At 34.2% G+C, this 22545-nt stretch overlaps 1 protein-coding gene across 1 annotated transcript in view; it reads right to left on the reverse strand.

The window, feature by feature from the left end:
- Positions 1-22545, reverse strand: part of LRP1B (LDL receptor related protein 1B) — a 1940511-nt gene that overhangs the window by 298093 nt on the left and 1619873 nt on the right. Inside the window, exons 46-49 of the mRNA XM_023259298.2 lie at positions 9181-9373; positions 8425-8550; positions 4105-4233; positions 1336-1455 (exon numbers count right to left, since the gene is read on the reverse strand). Coding sequence (XP_023115066.2) covers positions 1336-1455; positions 4105-4233; positions 8425-8550; positions 9181-9373 — 568 coding nt within the window. The remainder of the gene's footprint in view (positions 1-1335; positions 1456-4104; positions 4234-8424; positions 8551-9180; positions 9374-22545) is intronic.

A 22545-nucleotide genomic window follows, 5' to 3' on the forward strand; every position in this document is an offset into this window, starting at 1 on the left:
CTTATTCCAACCCACTCCCCCAAGAAAAACTTGGTATTCTTATATGTGCAATTATAGTACTTGATATAAATCTTCATCTGTAAATTACTATCTTTCACTTGCAGTTTGAACTCCTTAAGAACAGGCAGATGACTTATTAATTTTATGTCTTCATCCTTAATGCATTGTACACAATGAAATGTGTTCAGTGAATGAAGAGTTTTAAAGGAAAATTGGTTTAGAAAATTCTTTTGGGTCCAGATTTTAGGAGGCCTTAAATGTCAGACTAAAACATTTGTTGTTTATTCTGTAAACACCAGGACTCTATTTGTGATTCTTTATCATGTCTATGATTAAAAATACAAGGTGAATCCTTATATAGCATTTACTATATGCCAAGTTCTGTTCTGAGTTTTTAATATACTCATTTAATTATTGCCTCTTTTCTTATAGCTTGGGAAACTAAGGCACAGATTGGTTAAGTATTTTATCCAAAGACAGAGTCAGTATTGGGATTGGGGCTAAGGTTTTGTCCCAGGTAGTCTGGTTTGCTGATCTGTCCCAGGAATCACTGTAAGAACAAGTTCAATAAAACATTATAGCATGATTAACAACATTTGCATTAACTGGAAAGAGTATAGGCAGGGAGACGAGTTAAAGGACTGCTGTGTTGGGGTGTCTGGGTGGCTCAGTCAATTGAGTTTCTGACTCTTTGTTTCAGCTCAGGTAAAGATCCCAGGGTCATGGGATATATCTATACTCAATGTGGAGAGTGCTTGGGAATCTCTCTCCCTCTCCCCCTCTCCCTCTCTCTCAATATTAAATACATACATACATATATAAGGAACGCTGTGTTAATCCAGGCTCAAGGTAGATTGAAAGGGAAGATATTTCAAAGAATTGGATGATTTATTGATGCATGGGCATGTGGGTGATAACGTATGGAGGAAAGAGGAATCCAAGTTTTCCTGTCTGGTTGTTAGGAAAATGATGAAACACGCTCATGTGAAAAACAGAGAATCGAGAAATGAAGGAGAGCATTTCTGGAGCAGTACATTCAGTATTACACATTCTTGTAGAAATGTCCAATAAACAAGGAGGTAGAACTGAAGATGTAAGAAATGACACGAGTTTTGAAGTGAGTGAAGGGATAAAAATCAGAATAGAGAATAAAGTCATAATTTTCAATGAATTCTAATAACTCCCCTCCAACAGCATCTACTAAAATGTGGTCCATATATGTTAGCAGGTGCTATATACCAAAAGGGTGAAACCACTGTGCTGTCAGGGACACATTGTGGAAAATTTCAGGAAACAGCATCATAACATTCCTAGGCTGAGGCAGCACATATTTACCTTTACAGTCTAATTCATCAGAGTTGTCCCCACAGTCATTTTCACCATCACATAACTTGCCATGCGTAATGCAACGACGATTGTAGCAGGGCTTGAAACCTCGTCGACAGCTTCTGTTTTCTTATAAATGAAAATAGAAACAGAACTGGATGTCTTACAGAGATATTTTTAAAACAAAGAAAATCACTGATGAGATCTCATTCATAACAATTGGATCATGTATCTATGAAACAAGTGCTGTGCAGGATCAAAGCTCTAGATTAGAGCTTTGCATATTCATGCGTTATCAAGTGGTATATTCAGTAAAGACCTTTCTGACTAAGTATTTTAACTTCAGTGTTCATACTTGGAGACCTCTTCAAATTATACTCACATTATTGCTTCTTATATTTGTGTCCACTAGCATGGAAATAAACATACTAAACTTTCTCGAGAAATCAGTCTCTACCTCAAAAGTCATAAAGACACTCTCAATACCTATCTCCTATCTCTTCTGCATGCTGTAAGGGTTTTATAACAAGAAAAAAAAGTGACAAAACATGTATCCCTGAATCAGTGAATCAGAGAGTTACCCAAATATCCATAAATTCCCTTAAAAATTATCTGAGTGGCTCAGTCGGTTAAACATCTGATTCTTGATTTTGGCTCAGGTCGTGATCTCACAGTTAGTGAGTTCGAGCCCCGCATGGAGCTCTGTGCTGATAGTGTGGAGCCTGCTTGGGATTCTCTCTCCCCGTCTTTCTCAGCCCCTCCTCGACTTGTGTGTGTGCACATGCGCTCTCTCTCTCTCTCTCTCTCTCTCTCTCTCTCTCAAAATAAATAAATAAACTTAAAAAAAACATTGAAAAATGTCTACCAAAATTTCTAAGAATAATAATAATTGCTTTCTAAATGTATTTACCTTAAAGAGAGTTTCCTGGGGCACCTGGGTGTCTCAGTCGGTTAAGTGTCCGACTTCAGTTCAGGTCATGATCTCAAGGTCTGTGAGTTCGAGCCCTGTGTTGGGCTCTGTGCTGACAGCTCAGAGCCTGGAGCCTGCTTCTGATTCTGTGTCTCCCTCTCTCTCTGCCCCTCCCCCCTCATGCTCTGCCTCTCTCTGTCTCTGACAAATGAATAAACTTTAAAAAATTAAAAAAAAAAAGAGGGTCTCCTGTATTTTCTGATTTGGGGCAGAAGGTACCACTTACAATAATAATAACTGCCATTTACTGAACACTAATTTTGTGCCAGGCTCTATATTGAGCAAATGTACATATACTTTTGTTTATTTAGTGTTCTGAATCAACATTCAAACTAGGTTTGTCTTGTAGTGAGAAATAAAAATATAGAGAAGTACCCTTGCTCCTACTATTCATACACTAGTAGGTTTAGGAACATAAATGGAACCTCAGGTGTAACTCCAAAGCCTAAAATCTACATCTATGGGGGTATCCCACAGGCCAAATGCAGCCTGTGAGCCTGTTTTTGTATAGCTCTGGCTCTAAGAATGGTGTTTATATTTTTAAAAAGTTTAAAAAAAGTTTTTTAAATAAAGGATAATTCACAGAGAGCACTTTTGGCCCACAAAACCCTACGTTACTTAACTAACTAACCCTTTCCAGATAAAGTTTGCCAACCACTGTTCACACGAATACTTTTAGGAGATAAAATAATGTGAAATATATTCTCAAGACAATTCATAACAAATACAAATTGCAAGCTGATTATTATATTTTATACAGTTTAATATTTTCATAGTGTATAGAACATAACCATTCATTCAAGTGAATATGACAGTTGAGGTAAATTCACTAAGATTTCAGTTATAGATCAATCATGGACAAATTACATCTGACTATCATTTTAACGGAGAGTGTGATTCTGCAACATAAAAGAGAGAACTGCCTGTGAATTGCCCAAACTCTATCTTCCTCTTATTTTAACCACTCTTTGATCATTTAGGTATAATTATTATCCAGGTGATAGAACAAAGGAGAAAAGTAGAAACCAAATTCCAGATATATATTCCTGAATTTTACAGAGCATACAATATCAACACTCTTATACTGCAGTGCAAAAATAAATCAAACCATTTTGGAAATAAGCTGGAACAATGCTACAATAACTATTAATGATTACACATACACAAATTTCCAGGAAAAATATTGTGATGAAGGTAAACATCAGTTGTTTGCTGGGCTCAAAAAGCCAATCTCTACCCTCAAGAGAGAACAAAAGGTTGACCATCACTTGGTGTCACCTATAGAGGTACAGCTGGAAGAACTCCCTGCTTGATGGGGAGGATAGCTAAGGCAATAAGCCCTTGTACCCAAAGACACTAGCCCTGGGCCAATCCAGGAGGCAAAAATAAGGATGACACTTTGATATCAACTCAACAATGTGCTGACTGATGGTGAAACTTTACTGCAGAATAAACTTACAATATCTACCAATAACTAATATTTCTGACTTACACTTTAGGAATGTAACCCTAAAACTTACTCCTACATGATGAATAACTAGACAGCTAAAAAGAAAGGCTCTTAAATTTGTACTTTGTAGACAGAAAGCCATGGAGAAATTCTTCACTGAGTATCGTGAGTACCGAATAGGAAATAAGGAGCCCCGTTTGAACAAGAACAAAGTCAAATCTATGCCTTAGACCTGCATATTATTACAGACATTCAGGAAATCATACCTATGTACTAAATGGAGATAATCAAACCAAAAACTACAAAAATAATTACAAACTGCTCTCTGAAACAAGGACATCATACATGGGACACTTACCACAGTAGAGTAGTTTCTCATCTGACTTATCCTTACAGTGAGGAATGCCATCACAGGTGAGCTGGTAGTCGATACACTCTCCATTTCCACACTCAAACTCTGAATACATGTTGCAAGAGGAATTTTTTGCTGAAAGGGAAAAAGTCAAGGTTTTTACTCAATAACAAACATAATGTTTGCTGTTTTTACCTTCCCTTTCTAAAACTTTTGGGACTTGCCTCACTTTATTTTTCTTTTATACCTATTTGTATATTTTGCTAATTATTTTGTGACTATATATGTATGGAAAGAAGGATGGGCTTAAATTTGGGTAACTATATTTGTTCATGTTGCTTAACAGTCCACCTTAAAAAAATTGTAAAAAAAAAAGAACCAGTTAAATGGGCTCTGTACATATTGAGAGTGTGTGTGTGTGTGTGTGAGTGTGTGTGTGTTTTCTTATTGGAACCTATTATATACTCTTCGATACACTGACATTTTCCAGACATAGACTTCTCTTGTTTGTTTATTTATTTACACTTGAGTGTAGTTGACACTCAATATTACCACAGTTTCAGGGACAGTGGTTTTTTTTTTTTTTTTTTTTTTTTTTTGTTAATGCTTGACTTGATTCATCTCATTTAAATCTACCTCCAACCTATATTCCTCTCCAACTACCTTTTAGCAGCTTTTGTCATTCAGATGTACTGAAACTGCTAAAAAGATTCTCCTCAGCCTCTTGTTCTGTGCATTGTGGGAGATACCAGGGAGCAGAACTGATACACACGGTCAGCACCTGCTCCTTGAAATGCACAGGAAACCATGGATTAAACTGGTAGAAGAGCCTGATAAACTGAAAAGCATGTGAACCAGAATTTATGGGCTCCAAGTGACTACCACCATATTGTCTCACTTCTAAATCTCAAGATTTTACTAAGAAATTAAAAGCCAGAGTTTCTGGGGCGCCTGGGTGGCTCAGTTGGCTAAGCGTCCGGCTTCGGCTCAGGTCACGATCTTGTGGTTTGTAGGTTTGAGCCCTGTGTCGGGTTCTGTGCTGACAGCTCAGAGCCTGGAGCCTGCTTTGAATTCTGAATTCTGTGTCTCCCCCTCCTTTTCTTTTCCTCCCCTGTTCATGCTCTGTCTCTATCTCTCAAGAATAAATAAACTTAAAAAATAAAAAAAATAAATAAAATAAATAAAAAAATAAAAGCCTGAGTTTTTATGTGGCTTGCCCAATCTGTGAGCAAAGACCCACAGCAACAAAGTATGAGCAAACAAAAACCAAAAACATCTTTCTACAGCTAGGTTTCATTGTTTCATTCCTGGAACACCAGTGTGTAACCCCTGTTGTAGAAAGAGCTTTCCTGGGGAAAGTGGACTTATTTTTATTCTTAAATAATAGATTTGCCAGCAAACACTTGGAATCTAATGTTTTGGTTGCATCCCTTGTGTTGTTTGCTTCCTTGTACTCACTCCATTGCTTGTTGAATAATTGTACAGCAAAATCTAGTCATGTTAATTATGTTGGAGGTAACTGGAATTCATTTATCTCCACTAATGCAGAAAACAGAGCTTAATTTTATAATTTACTACCAATTTCTTTTTAAAGCTATACTTCAGAAATATTCCAGCCACTATCACTACTTGAAGTTTGCAGTGTTTTCTTTATTATTTCTAGAAATTATCTCATTTTCACAGATTATCAATCTACCTACCTATGACTTTTAATTGAACTCTTTCATTGGTAATTTTTTTTCATATTCTAAAAATATTTTGTTTTCTTGGTGCAGTCTAAATTTCAGTGGTCATTAGCTAAGGTGGAAAGTCATCTTAGAGAAAGTAACAAAGAATTAAAAAATCTAAAATATCATTAACTTTAAAGAAAGAAGAGCTGGAGCGTCGGGGTGGCTCGGTTAAGTGTCTGACTTTGGCTCAGGTCATGATCTCATGGTTAATGAGCGTGAGCTCCGCACTGCTGTCAGCACAGAGCTTGGTTCGGATCCTCTGTCCTATCTCTTTGCCTCTCCCCCACTCACGCTGTCTCTCTCAAAAATAAATAAACATTTCAAAAAATAAAGGAACAAGTGTTAAGAAGGGTGCTGACATTACTGCACATGATCACAATAGAGCATGAGCTGAACAAAATTCACTTACTGAGAGTCTATTAACATTCCCAACTTATTCTACTTTCAACACATCCTATTTAACTTCCCACTTCCAGTGAAAACGAACTGTTATGATTGAAAATGCAAATTTTGTTTTTATAATCATTATGCCTTTGAGGGGGAAAATATTCACAACAAAAAATGTTTTTATTAGGTAAAATCAAATCTTATATAAGCACAATTCTTGCTTAGGTATGTTCATATGAAGTAGTATTGAGTGTTTTATGCTTCTTTGCAGAAACAAAAATGTGGTTCATCTGTCCTCTAATTCTCTTACAAGGTAATTACTTTAATTATATTTGCTATTCTTATTTCTGTTGCGGGTGTTGATAAGGTTAGGAATGTTGTATAAAATGGAACTGCCTAATCTTTCTGTCAAGAATTATGCCAACACATGGTTTTCCCTCCCATACCCCGAGGGAGGTGTTAGTAAATGGCCTTTCACCCCTGCAACACTGCCATTAACATTCATGAACTGCTCTGCGTGAACTAATTCAGATGTGGACATAGATATGCCAGAAATATCCTCATTTCCCAAAGATGGATTTGACAAGAAGTTACTTTCCAATCTCTCTGCTGGACCACAGGATTTCAATATGAATGCACCATGGATACAGGATGCTTCTATAAAGGTCTGTCAGCTCAGAGGAATCCAACATCACTCTATAGTTGCATGTGAATACAACTGTGCTTGTTTAAAAGACAGTTTTCTTTCTGATTCATTCCCTCTCATCAATAGAGAGAAGCAGGTGGCTTAGTAGGGACAGATGTATCTAATCTATTTTGCAGCGAGCACAGGCATCCACTGTATACAAATAAGCCTTGCTGTTTCGACTAAAGGCATTGCTTTTCTACTGGCCTGTATTGACCTGTGAAAGAAACATGAATGATTCTAATGCATGGCTAACACTCCAGGCTTACAGATGGCATCAGATCCAGACCATTACAGCTGAAACCACAAAAGCAAACTGAAAGAGAGTTTAAGCAATTGCCTGAACAATTCAAGGAAGTGTTGGGTTACTAAGAAATACAGGAATTTGTGGCCCGAATTATTAAAATTGTCTTCATTTAAAGTTCACTGACCAACTGCATCATTCCCTCGTTTGCTCTGGCACAGTCTTAAATGAAAGTCTTTTACTTCTTTGGCTAAAAGGTGCCCTTTGGGTTGTGGTACCAGTGTGCAAAGTGAAAAGCTATGTCCGTGTTCTTGTATGAGGTGCGATAGTTTTCAAGGTAAAGAAAACGATGTGAAAGTGCTTGCATTAAAGTACATGGCAGACAAAAGAGAAGATCTTCCTGGTAAATAACGACCAAATACAAAGATGAAACCTACTTATACCATCTGATGCAATGGAGCATATCCAGCTCCACTGGTTTTCTAAGATGAAAAGGTAGAAGATGAAGAAATAGATGATGAGAGAAAAAAAAGCAAACAATCACCACATCCTGAGAGTGAGTTCACCAATTTCCAGCAAAATGTTTATCTTTTGTCTTTGTTATACACAACAGTCTTAATGTTAAAGATGAATTAACATTCTTTATGTCGCTGGCTAATTTCTCATGGCAGTATTGGAACACTTGAACCTTATTTATTTTGGAAACAGTTTGAAAACTTAGCTGTTAATAAGTGTATACTGTAATGGTACTAATTAAAGATTGCAATGCCTTTTGGGAGGTATAAACATCACGCAAGGCTGCAATGTTACATTCTTAATTAACCGTTTGGAAATGATTACAAATAAGCTGCATGAGCCATTCTCTCTCATTTACATACTGTGACGGACTGTGAGTAGTTTCACTACAAGGCTTCTGATCTACTGCCTATATACTGGTTTGTTTCAGCTTTATTAATTTTGCTATTGACTTCATTTTCAAAGTCGTAACCACAAGTTTGCAGATGATTATGTACACAGGTTATTTCTCTAATCCAACACCTTCCAGCCCACAATGGGGGGAACACACCATTTGCCGCTGTTTGGATTATCATTATCTATCATATGGTGTTACAATTAAGTAGAATGGTGAATCGAGTACTTTTTAGGATAGGGAGATATGCCAACTGGGCCTTTAATACTGGAGGAGAGTACAACTTCATGAATACTGAAACAATTTCAATATGTCTGTGTGTGCTTTTTGAGCAGTTATGTCATATCACATTTCAATACTCTTTACTTACTCACACATCTGTTGTCATCTAGCAATATGCGATCCCCCCTGCAGGAACAATTCACTCTCCCATTAGGAGTTAAAAGGCACAGGTCATGGCAACCTCCGTTTAATAATGAACATGGAGAAAGTTCACCTGCAATAAAGAAGCTTTATTGGTAACATTTTATATTGAATTTCTATTCTGTTAGATAGAGAATAATAGTAAACTGTTAGACTGCACCCATCTCTCAAAGATAAAAATAAGAAAGATTCAGGACTTTTGAAAATCCAAACATCACAAGCAATAAGAACTTTTGAAAAACATGTAACATAAATCACTACATCTTCTACAACATTTGTCAAGGAAGCCACGGCATCACATGAACTAGAATCATTAAAAACCACATTGACACTTCAAGCTGCAATTTTTGTAGGTGTTCCAGTGATTAAAGAACTTTTAAGCCCAGATGTAAAGCTTATTTATTAAGAAGTATTATTTTCAAGGAAACAATTTGATTTGAATGTTCAAAGATAGGCAGTGAGAGAGAATAAAATTCCAGAAACAAGTAATTAAAAAGGAATTGTTCCTCTGGTGATAAATTCAGAACTACAGAAGGTATCTTAAACCTTTCAGATGATTTTATTGTACTGCATGGTCAAATCCTGCACACTATCCCAGGAACTCTAAGAAAACAAAATTCAACCAAGTATTATTAGAACACATAGATGATTTTTCAAGAGATTATATAATTAAGAAATACATTTAGTGTCTAGTGTAACTTACAGCTATTAGTGTCATTGGCAACAGCTATGATTCCCATTGGTTGGTGTGGAATATCAGAACGAAGAATTTTTGTATCTCCTCCTGTATACTTGTTGGAACGCAGAATAGCTCTTCTTCCCCAGTCTGACCAGAAGATATAATTGTCATAAACAGCCAAACTGAGGAAAGTTCCTGGCCCAGATTTGACAATCACCTGAAACAAATTTAAATATGTTTTTTAAATGAAGATTTAGGCATTCCTATAACTACATCCACTTTTACTTCAAAAAAAATTTAAAAATTAAGAGTAGATAGCTTTAATCAATGAAAATCAGATAAAAATGCATTTTACTGAATGTATTTTTATAAAATTCTTAACAGTTTATTTTAAATGTTTTAATCATTCTTAGCTTTTACAATGTATTTGTTTAATATTTTAAGTATATTTCTATTTACTAATCATTCAGTTCATATAAACAGTTGCATGTTTTCAATATTATACAACAAAATCACCCAGCCAAAAATATGAGATTCTGTTTACTAATAAACATTTATCTTTTTTAAGAATCATCAGACATCCAGTGAACACTCATCAAGCTCTCAGAACTATATAAGGAACATAAAGAACTATAGGACCCAGGTTTTCCTTCAGGAAGCTTTTACCATCTCTTTCCATTACAATTATTTCCATTACAATTATTGCTCTTTCCAATACAAAATTCCATTGCAATACTCCCTTATATCTTGTGTGACAGTCCTGAAAAAAAACCTTCATTGATGTTTTAACAAGTGTCATGGATATATGTTTTCCTTAACACATGTAATGCTACTGAGGAAAAAAAAAAAAAAAACAGAAGATGAACTAGATGCATGTAACAATGTGGGTTGATTTCGGAATAATTATGCCGAGTGAAAGCATCCAGAAATAAAGATATCACTCATATACTCTAAAAATTTCAAAGTAATCTATGGTGACAAAAAAACAAAACAAAACAAAACAAAACAAAACAAAACAAAACAAGTGTTTCCCATGGACAGAGTGAGGCAGGGGAGGGATGGAAAGAAAGAGATTAAAAAAGGAAATGAAGAAATTTGTAGAGGTCATGGATATGTTAATTTTCTTTCTCAGCCCCTAGAACTCTAAGAAATAAATGCCTGTGGATTAAGCCGACCAGTCTATGGTATTTTGTTATAGCAGTCTGAACTGATTCATCCCTTCATTTTAGAAAAGCCAAGCTTTAAGATTTATATCTACTTTAAATTTCAACAAATATATATATATATATATATATATATATATTTTTTTTTTCTTTTAAAACAAAATGATGAAGGAAAGATTGTTATGAGAACATGAAACGATAGCTACTCTAATGTGCGATCTGGGAAGATTTTCCTGAGAAAGGGAATGATGAAGAGTCAATAGGACAGGAAAAGAGAAAAAGAGAAAGAAGGGCTCTGGGCAGAGGGAATACAAGGTGTAGAAGCCAAGCGGAAAGGGAAAGAGAAAATGAACAAAGGTTAAGCAGCTCAGACATGATAAGAGGATCCCATGAAGAGGCAAGAAGGGCAATGTATAGGGTAGATCAAGGCTGTGAATCTGAGTCTTGTTGTGAAAGTTATAGTATGTCATGCCGGTTTTGAAGCACATTAATATCATTTTCGGTTTGTAGTTTTATAGATTATTTAAAGATTACTGGTGTAGAGATTAGATTAGATAAAAACAAAAGAGCTGCAGAGAGACCAATTAAGATGACCTGTATTTGTCCAGACAAATGGTAACAGTTTTGATGTTTTACTTAAGAAAGGTAAAGAAGATGCAGAGTAGAGCAGTATTTGCAAATGAAGGACTTCCTAATTTATTTTTGTCAAAATTCATGAGAGTTTTTATTCATTCATCTATTCACTCATCCACTCATTCATTAGTTCGTCCTTTTACTATTTTTTTGTTGTTGTTGTAAACAATAAAAGCTAACATTTCACAAATGCTTACAATGTGCAGGAAGTATATACATTACACGTATAAAACCTAACTTTAATCTTCATAGCAACTGATAGAGTAAATACCACTTCATTCCACATTTCACTGATGAGGACTGAAGCTTGAAAGGTTATATAATCAACCCTAGGTCATAGATATACTAAGTGATTTGATGCCATTTCAGATCCAAATAGATTCAGATCCAGATATTCAAATATTCAGGGCAAGATCAACTAAGATCTGATTTTAATTTTTTTTTAATTTGTCTTACTTAAAGTAACTAGAGAAATTCTTCTTTAATATTAGCATATGTATATGTACTGCATTATTTTATCTAGGCTTCTTCAGGTTAGGAACTAAAGTAATTTCTTTGATTCCCTTTTCTATCCAGTATCATATTTTGCATGAACAAAATACACACTTTGATGAATCAGTAAGAATGAAAACAAAATTTTAATAGTTAGACATAAATAAAATTAGTTTTTTTTTTTTTGATGGCTAACAAGTAGCTAGTCCTATGACAATAAAAGTTCTTCTATATTGTTACCAAAAGTCTATTTGGTATATACAGCAACTTCTATGAATTTTAATACTGACTGAGTCTAGTAGCTTACTTCTTTACTTCTGCTGACACAGAGAAAGAGGAAAAAAGCAACTTAAACTCAGTCTATAATTATGTATGTTGCTTTAATAAGGTACAATAGGTTCTACTGAGAATTGAGCTGACTCCAGACATCTCATTTCACTGGTTAGAGTTCCATGTGGAACAGAGAGTGAAATCCACTAAATTATACTTTCTCGTCTCCGTGTTAAAACATTCTTATCAAAAGTTCACAAATACTGCACCTTGAAAGCCTAATCAGCATCTTTATTTACAGTGCAGAAGCTTTGTCATCATAAATTGCACTTTGCCATGTTATATGGTAATGTACCATTATGGCATAATTTTGAAGCACTTTCACTTTGAACCTATAAATAGGCTCATGTTTCAAAATAAGAATTCATGTTCATTCAGAAAATGCATTTCTTGACACAGTGTATATTAACCTCACATGTGTCCTCCTAGATAGACAAATTAAATTGGTAATGCCACTTAGACTTGAAATTTTGTGTCAGGAATTTAATCACTAATCATCTGATTTTCCATCCTGAAACTTCTCTGGTGCCTTACTGGAAGCACTAGAAACAATAAAAGAATACAAAAACATTCAGTTTTATAAGCCAGACAACATATTTCCAACACCCAGATGCTAAATGTTAAACCAAACAATTAAAAAGCCAAGGAAACAGGAGGCTTCCCAAACACCTCAGGTGATTGCCTCACTGACAGGATGGTAAATGATCATTATGAGAAATGACAACTTGTCCCCTACCATGGTCAGGGATGACAAAGTGTTACAGGTTGCAAAGAAACAACTGTGGTTGCTTTAGCTTTAGAGAGAATGGCAATGTGTAAATCAGCAACTCAAAACTGAGAAATATTTAATTTAAGAACAGATGACTATATTTAACTTGAGGTTGAAGAATATGAAGTATCAAAATGTCATTAGTGTCCAACCAAATCTGGAAAGAACAACACGCAAAGCAATCATCTAACAGACCATTTATTGTGTGAGACAGGTTGCCAGCTTTAGTTAGAGAGGCAAACCATCATAAAAGAAGAGTAAAGAATGAAATATTTTCATTTTATACTGTTTCTGATCTCTCTATTGACCAACCTCAACCAGATTCCAGAGGACAACAAAGTCAGTTGACCACAAGAAAGCCTGCTAGTGGCAGAGAACAAGGGGAAGAAAGTGGGGGAAAAATCTCCAGATCCGACTGAGAGCGGTAGTAGAAGTGAACCCTATTCTGAGACTCCTTAGTTTTCCCCAAATAAGCTATTTTGTTTCTTGCAATTCAGTCCCCAAATCTATAAACTGGGATAACAAATATCAATGACTCAACTTGGCTCTTTTTCTAAGGAAAGACAAAGGATAAGATATTTCCTAAGGCCACACAGAGAAAAATAAGATATTCCTGAAGTGTTATAGTCATTCCTAAATGAAATTTGAGCAAGTTGTTCATGTTTTGACTGCCGTGCCTTCATAAATGATTGCAATATTTTTAATTTGGATGCATTTAGATAGTTTGAGATTCATAGGCTGATTGTGTTAATAAAAAGTAAACTTAAGGAAAAAAACCTAAATATATTTTTCAGTAAGTTCTTTCTGTTTTGAATTCCTTCTAAAAACGCCTGCTGTGAGACCCACTGAGAAATGACTTTCTTGAGAATCCTCTCCCTGCTGCCCAAAGCAAAATGTCTCCCTCCTTTTCATACGCAGTTTTTACACACATTCATTATAACACTTGTCAGAGAGTATCGTTAAAGAGCTTATATTTTACCCATCTCCCTGGCAGAACTGAAATACTTGAAATCAGCAATCGTATGTTTTTATTTTTGTAACTCAAGTGTTTAGTATAGGACATATTTAACATCCAATGATTATTTATTTATCAAATCAGTTAATAAAAGAATGATTAAAAAACATTTCTTCTTGTGTTTGGGTTTCTTTCTTTTGCTTCTTATTTTTTTTAAAGGTATATTTTATATGAACTTTGAACTCACCTTTATACCTTATTTGGTTGTGTCTCCAAAGATATAATTTTTTTCTTTGTAAAATGGCTATTACCCAAATTTGTGTTTTACTGAAGAACTGTAGGCATAATCTTCTCCGGATCATATTCATGCCTTTGATAAATATTTCAGTGCTGTTACTCTCTAGATCATTGTCTAAATACAACTCTCCTGGCATTTTAATATTTTACTAGAAAAAGTGAACAGCTAGTCAAAGAAGTGTATATTAAATCAAAACCTCATATGTCAAAGGTATACTGAAATGCCAGTTGTAATTTTTCAAATTGGGACTTACTGAATATCTGACAAAAATCAAATAATATTTTAGATGCTACATTATAAGAAGTTAAAAAAGTGTCCTGTACAAAAGGAGGATTATTTGCATGCATAAAGAGGTGTCTCCAGTGTGTATATTTATGAATAAAACTACCGACAAAGGACAGAAACTAATTTAACACTACATTTGAAAGAAAATATAGGGGCACCTGGATAGCTCAGTCAGTTAAGCATCTGACTTCAGCTCAGGTCATGATCTCATGGTTTGGTTTGTGGTTTCAAGCCCCGCGTCGGGCTCTGTGCTAACAGCTCAGAGCCTGGAACCTGTTTTGGATTCTGTGTCTCCCTCTCTCTCTGCCGCTCCCCAGCTCATGCTCTGTCTGTCTCTCTCTCAGACATAAATGAACATTAAAAAAATTAAAAAAAGAAAAAAAAAAGGAAAGGAAATAAAGCCTAGGATTATCAGCCTGGGCTCGGGAGTCAGAAAATTTTGGAATGTTTTCACACCTTGTCTTATTGTGCAACCTGGGACTTGTTATTTCACTTCTCCAGGTCTCTCTTTCTTCTTCTTTAAAATAACAAAATAATATTCATATTAAATAATGTTAAATAATATTCATAAAACACTTAGCATGGTTACATAGTAAGCTTTTCATAAACGTTTGCTATAATTATTTTCCATTGAATGTGATAGCACTTAGATAGGTTTGTAAGGGTAGTATTTTAAAATACTCTGAGTCTTATTCCTAGTTTCAAAAGTGTTACAAATGATAAAGAATCAACCTAAAAAACAAACTTTTAAAATAGATTTCCATTTGTAAACTTAATGCTTTTTCAGTTTTGGAGATTATCACATCATCAAACCTCTGCTTAGAGATAAGATTAACGTCTGCTTTGGTAAAATCCTGGAGATCCATTTCATTTTTTGGTCATATGACAACTGGGAATTTCTACCAAGGGTCACAAAGGCTATTATGCCAATTTATTAACTTTGAAGGAAAATTAAAAAGCAGTGATTGTAATTAAGCAAGTCACATTATATTGACTCTGGCTGTCCTGAAACTCCTATCCCTTGAGCAGTATAACTGCAACTGACTTACAGTTTTGGAAATCAAAGATTTTTGTTTGCTGTGTGTGGGAGGAGGGGGTTTATATCTCTTTTGAACATACTGTTCTAAACATCCTCATGATTGCTAGCCAAAACAAATAAAAAAAAATAGAAAAATATCAAATCTCATTTGTTAAATTTCACCTTGAGAAAGTGATGAAAGATTTGTGATCAAAGGTTATATCCAAAATGTTTCCATAAATACTTTTATTTATTTATATTATTATTTATAATATATAAAATTAAAAAATATATATTATTCATATATTTATTAAATTTTACACATGTGGCTACAGTCTACTCCAGGATCACTTCAGTAAAAGTGAAAATATTTATAAAATTATATGTAATTGTAGCAAGATGAGTTAATAAAAACATATTTGAATTTTCATAAATATGTGGTAATATCATCAAACTAAAAGTCATAACTTCTTTAAAAAATAAAAACGCTGTTAAAACTACTCTAGGATCTGGCTGCATTGACTATATACACATTCATATACACATCTTCCTTACTATGCATATAGTTTTCTTTTCAATCAACTTCACTGAAGCATAATTTACATATAAAATGTGTTGAACTTATTTTTAACAATTGCAATAATCATGCAAACACTCTTTTCCACCTCCAACTCCCAACCTCACATCCTTTTCCTCTGAAGTAAACACCGTCATTAGTTTCTTGAGTAATAATACATTCTTATAAAATGCTGCTTATTTTCCACATTGCAAAAAGTCTTCCACAGTTGTTACGTGTGATTGCCTATAATCTTTAAAATTAAGAAACATATGGTAGAAATGTGTCTTAATTTAAGATTCAGTTTTTTCAATAGAAGTCTGTTAAATGAAGCAAAAACTCAAAACAAAAAATAACAGTAACACAAGATAATGTGAATAAAAAGTAACATCCTTTTTACATCCAGACGTGAATGTATTTATACATCTGATCTTTTTCAAGATCCTTCAAAGTTCTTGAAATTGTTTATAATGTCTTATATGACCTGACCTTGTTACCACTATGGAATTATCACCTACCATTCTCTATATTCATGCTCTCTCTATTCGGGCCACAGTACTCTCTTGATTGTATCTCAAATATACAAAACCATGTAAGTTCTTTACACAGGCTGTTCTCTAAGCTTGAGACCCTTCCCAAAATACCCCCACGGCCAACTAGCTCACCACTTCAAGAATTAGCTCAGGGGCACCTGGGTGGCTCAGTCTGTTAACCATCTGACTTCGGCTCAGACCGTGATCTCATGGTTCACAAGCTCAAGTCCCATGTTGAGCTCTGTGCTGACAGCTCAGAGCCTGGAGCATGCTTCGGATACTGTGTCTCCCTCTGTCTCTACCCCTCCCTCACTGGCCTTCTGTCTCTCTTTCTCTAAAAAATAAAAAAAAATAAAACATTAAATTTTTTTTTAAGAATTAGCTCAAAATCACTTTTTCAAATGAGGGACTTATCTTGAGTTCCCTACTACAATCTGCCTCCCTCTATCATTTCACATCCAATTCCTTTATCCTACTCTACTGTATATAACATTAATGAACTTGAAAAACATTGTGCTAAGTGAAAAAAGCTACTCACAGGACCATATATATTGTATGATTCTGGTTATATGAAATGTCCACAATAGACAAATATGTAGACAGAGTAGATTGATATGTGATGTCAAAGGATGGAAGGAAGGAGGGTGGAGGACTGATGGCTGAGGGCTATAAGGTTTCTCTCTAGTGTGATGAAATGTTCTAAAATTGATTGTCATAATAGTTGCACAACTCTGTGAATATAGTAAAAGCATTCTATTGTATATTTAATTTAATGGGTTAACTATTTCTGTAAATCTATTCAAAAAAGAAGAAGAGGAAGAGGAAGAAGTAGTAGAGATGTGATTAGATTCCAGAATCTAGAAACAATGGCCTTAAGTATGACTGGCAGCACAGAGGTAACTATGCTACTTCTAAAAAAAAAAAAAAAAAAGCATAACACAGAATCTGCTCTTAAAAATTGTACAACATCAAAATAATACACTTTATTTTTTATAAAAGTAGATAAGGGCACATGCGATAGTCATGTATATCAATATCTATATCTATATCATGATAGATGATGAAAGAAAGCAAGAAAGACAATTGAATACATCAAACAATGCCATAGTATGCAATATGCAAATCTAGACTGAAACTCCACAAGTCATATTAACTGCTTTTTTTTTAAATAGAAAAAATTGCAAATAACAAATTCCAAATAACAAAAGTAGAGGGTACTCTATGTTGAAGAGATGTAAGAGACATATCAGTAATTTTTAATGTATGGAATTTACCTGGATTTTAGTTCAAACTGAGATGCAATGAAAGGCTCATATACATAGAATATCCTTAAGAATCCACAAAAAATTTCCTAGAACTAATACGTTAGTTGAGTAAGTACAGAGAACAGAAAGAATAACTTTATTTGTATATACTAGTAATAAAAAAGTTGGAAATTAAAATTAAAGTAAATGCAAATTATAAAAGCAACACAAAAGATTACATACTCTGGGACAGGAAATGTGTGATTGTGAAATATCTTGAGAGGCGGAAAATAAAGACTTGTTTAAAAAATGATGAAGTATGTCAAGAGGACGCAGGATTACACTTGGAAGGCTTCTCAATGGCCATATATGGGGTAATTTGAGCAACAAATATTAATGGTAACAGATTATAATTCATAGAATAAAATTAATCTCTGTGATTCCATAAGGAGATAAATAATTAAAAAAAATAAAAGATAAATAATAACATGGAAGGAAGACAAGGAAAAGGTCTTCCTTACAGGAGTTTTCACTATATGTATTAACAAAGTAAAGCAGAAAAAACATATGTCATGTCAATAAATGTAGAAAAAGCATTTGATGAAAATCAAAACCGCTTCTTACAACAATCATCAAATTAGAAATCGAAGGAAATTTCCTCAGGTTGATAAAGGATATCAATGAACACCCTAAAACTAACATATTACTTTCAGGTTAAAGCCTGAATTGTTTCTCTCTAAAATTATCAAATTTCTGGAAGGAAATAGAATAAAATCTTTATCTTGAATTAGGGAAAAATTTCTTAGATGAATGCAAATCGCATGAAGCATAAAATAAATAACTGATAAATTCAAATTTATCAAAATTAAAACATGTTTTTCCTTCAGATACATCAACAAAAATAAATAAATAAATAAATAAATAAATAAATAAATAAATAAATAAATGAATGAATGAATAAAAGGCAAACCAGAGAGCAGGAGATAAATATGCATTTATCATAAATTCATATGCATATTTAACAGGCAAAGTACTTAGAATCAAGGTAAATAAAAAACCATTAGGACTCTATCATTAGAAGTAAAAAAAAAAATTTAAATAAATAAAGATCAACCATGGATGTTAACAGCTATTTTAACAAGGAAAATAGACAAGTGGCCAGTAGCCACATGAAAACATTCTCAACATTCCTAGCATAAGAAAACACAAATTAAAGCCACAATGAGATACAAATATACACACCAGTGTCGATGAGAATGTGCAGTAACTGGAACTCTCACATACTCTTGGTGGGACAGTTAAATTGTATAGTCACTTTGGAAAACTCTTTACCAGTTTTTTGTTTGTTTCAGTTTGTTTATTTTGAGAGAGAAAGAGAATGACAAGTGGAGGAGAGTAGAGAGAAGGAGGGACAAAATCTCAAGCAGGTTCTGAACCATCAGTGCAGAGCCCAATGAAGGCTCCATCTTAAGAATCGCGAGACCATGACCTGAGCCGGGATCAAGAGTCAGAAGCTCAACTGATTGCACCACCCAGGTGCCCCTTTAACAGTTTTTCGGGTTTTTTTTAATTGAATGTGCACCTATCATATGACCCAGAAAATAAAAGCATATGAGGAAATATTGTGAAGTGATAGAAATGTACTATGTATCTTGATTATAGTGGTGATTATACAATCATACCTTTTTCAAAAGTCACCAAATTGTATACTTAAATTCAGTGAATTTATCTTACATAAATTATGATTCACACTCAATTGATTTTTTAAAAAGACAATTTCAAACATTCCTGCTGGATTATTTGATGAATTAGGAAGTACTATTCTTTAAGAACAATAAAAGTATTTTGATTATGAAAACTACATATTAGAAAAAAAATCCCTATCATTTGCAGTTACATACTAAAGTACTTACAGATACAATGTTTCAGTGTCTAAGGTATGCTTCAAAATCATCCATAGACTAGAAATATGAGGGGGTATTTAAGAAACAAAACTTACCATATATTAAGAATTATTGAAATTGGGTGACCGGTACATGAAGTATATTACACTATTTCATTTTTGTGGCCTTTTGATAATATTTATTAAAAAATAAATAAATATGTTAAATGTAAGAGAAGGAACTTAAATTAGCTGTCTTTATCATAACTACCCATGATATAAGATGGTATATACTTTTAATCCCAGAAAATAAGGTTCAAAGTGTACCAAGTAAGTTGCAGAACTAAGTTTAGAAAACAAAGTTTCCTATATCCAATCCATGACTCCCTACATGTTCTATTGTCATACACAGATAGAAAGAGAGAGAGAGAGAATACTAGCAAGCTAAAGATACTAGATCTAGATTAATAAAGACTCCAAAGATTATTAAAAGAATAGGTGGAGCCATCTTAGAGACTGTTAACACTAAAGGAGTCAATGAAATAAAACTTGCTATTTTCTATTTTATTCAGCTATTGCTTGAAAACATCAAGCTTTGTAAACACATTTGCCTTTTATCTGTCACAACCATTTTTAAAAATTGCTTGTGGCAATATGTTTGAAGGAAAGACAAATCTGAAGAGCAGCACTGTTCCTACAATTCACCATTATGTACCTCAACCTTGGGAAACGGGTTAGTATCTTCTTAATGTTGCAACCACCTTCGGGGCTACCAGTGCCACTTTACTGATCTAAACCTACAGAACAGGGTGTTACTCGGAAAATGGAATGCTTTTACCAAAGATTTCCTGAGAAAATTTACTCATTATTCCGGCATTTCAATCATGTTTTAATATTAAGGATATTGTTTTCTTTGTTGGGTGTGTCTGGAATTATGTCCAAAACAAAAATTCAGAAGAGTTTAAAGCTATTATAACCACTTGCCATAGCTGAATTCAGGGAAAATGTATTTTAAATGATGAAGCACATTCCTCATCCACAATTTATCAAAAGGTATACAGGAGAAAGATTAATGGATAGACTTGGACAATCAAAAGCCTATGGTCTATTTTTTTTTTCTGATGAAGTAATAACACTCTCTTTACTACTTATAAGAGTATAAACCTTCTGAGAAAGAGGGGCAGATAGGAACCAGTAGAGAGATAGCTGTTTTGAATGTTGATTCCATAATTTGTCAATCAGTAATACAGAGCTAACTCATCCTATATTCATTGAAGAAGAATTTTATTGACAAAATAAGATATTTTACTTTATTTTTGCTTTAATTTTTTATTTAAATTCTGGTTAACATATAGTGTAATATTGGTTTCAAGAATAGATTTTAGTGATCCATCACGTATCACACCCAGTGCTCATCACAAGTCCTTTCCTTAACACTCATCACCCATTTAGCCTATCTCCTGCCCACCTCCCCTCCAGCATCCCTGTTTGTTCTCTATAGTTAAGAGTTTCTTTTGGTTTGCTTCCCTCTCTTTTTTTTTCCCCTACCCCTATGTTTATCAGTTTTATTTCTTAAATTCCATATATAAGTGAGATCATACAGTATTTGTCTTACTCTGACTGACTTACTTCACTTAGCATAATACACTTTAGCTTCATCCACATTATTGCAAAAAACAAGAATTCATTATTTTTGATGGCTGAGTAATATACCATTCTATATGTGTACCACATCTTCTTTACCCATTCATCGATGGATGGACATTTGGGCTCTTTCCACAGTGTGGCTATTGTTGATAGTGCTGCTATAAACAGCAGGGTGCATATGTGCCTCTGATCAGTATTTTTGTATCCTTTAGGTAAATACCTAGTAGTGCAATTGCTGGGGCGGGGGGGTAAGTAGTTCCATTTTTAACTTTTTGAGGAACCTCCATACTGTTTTCCAGAGTGGCGAAAAATAAGCAATTTTATTTATTTATTTATTTATTTATTTATTTATTTAAATTTATTTTTGAGAGAGACACAGAGTGCAAGTGGGGGAGGGGAAGGGGGGGATACACAGAATCTGAAGCAGACTCCAGGCTCCGAGCTGTCAGCACAGAACTCGACGTGGGGCTTGAACCCACAGACTACGAGATCATGACCTGAGTCGAAGTCAGATGCTTAACCAACTGAGCCACCCCAGCACCCCCAAAATAAGCAATTTTAAAGCATGATTATACTTGGGCGATAGGAGCTTAGAATGATGAACCCAGTTTTGTATTACAACATGAACTTCTCATATCCATCAGTCCTTATGAATTAAGGTTTTCTATTTCATCAATATGTAATGAGCCCTAACCATTCAGTCTTCCTCCAAACTTTCTTTGTAATCTGGGAGCAAATGAATAATTCTTTGGCAATGTACTTCAGCAATGTATATTGTCTTCCACAGACAACACCCTAGACTGGTAAGAGATGTTTTTTTTTATTAGAATTTAATACCATTTTAATCAAGTAAATCATATAAATGCTATTTGCAAATAGTATAAGAGAAATTTTCAACACACATTTATCAAGTTCATTTTCAATACTGTTGTGTATAATATTCAAAAAGAAACCATTAAAATATGGATATTCATGTATTCAGTGAAATAATTTATATTCCATGCTAGGAGAAAAAAAGTCATGGAAACTACTTTATATTCACTGAGATCTTGCTAATCTCCAAAATACTTAACCTCTACAGCATAAAAATTGAAATCTTTTTATTCTACTTATCAATGGCTCTTTCCCAATTAAACATTATTATTTTTTAAGATGGAAACATAAATATAAGCATTAATATCAAGTATTTCTTACCATGTATATTATTATTTTTATTTTATTTACTTATTTTAGTGAGACAGAGACAACATGTGAGCACAAGCATGGGAGGGGCAGAGAGAGAGGGAGATAGAGGTTCCCAAGCAGGTTCTACACTGACTACATAGGGGTGGAACTCACAAATAGTGAGATCATGACCTGAACGGAAAACAAGAGTCAGGCACTTAACCAACTAAGTCACCCAGGGGTCCTGCCATACATATTCTTTCATTAAAAATAAGAAGAAAGCAAGTCAAATGGACTCAGAGATACCCCTCCCCCTTTAATTGTCTAAGATCAGAGGTATTTCAAATAAAACTTGGGTGGTAGTATAAGAGAGATCAAAATTTGAGCTTTTCGGCCTAACTTAAAACCAGTCGTAGGAAA

Source organism: Felis catus, chromosome C1 (assembly GCF_018350175.1).
Source record: "Felis catus isolate Fca126 chromosome C1, F.catus_Fca126_mat1.0, whole genome shotgun sequence".
NCBI classification, from domain to species: Eukaryota; Metazoa; Chordata; class Mammalia; order Carnivora; family Felidae; genus Felis; species Felis catus.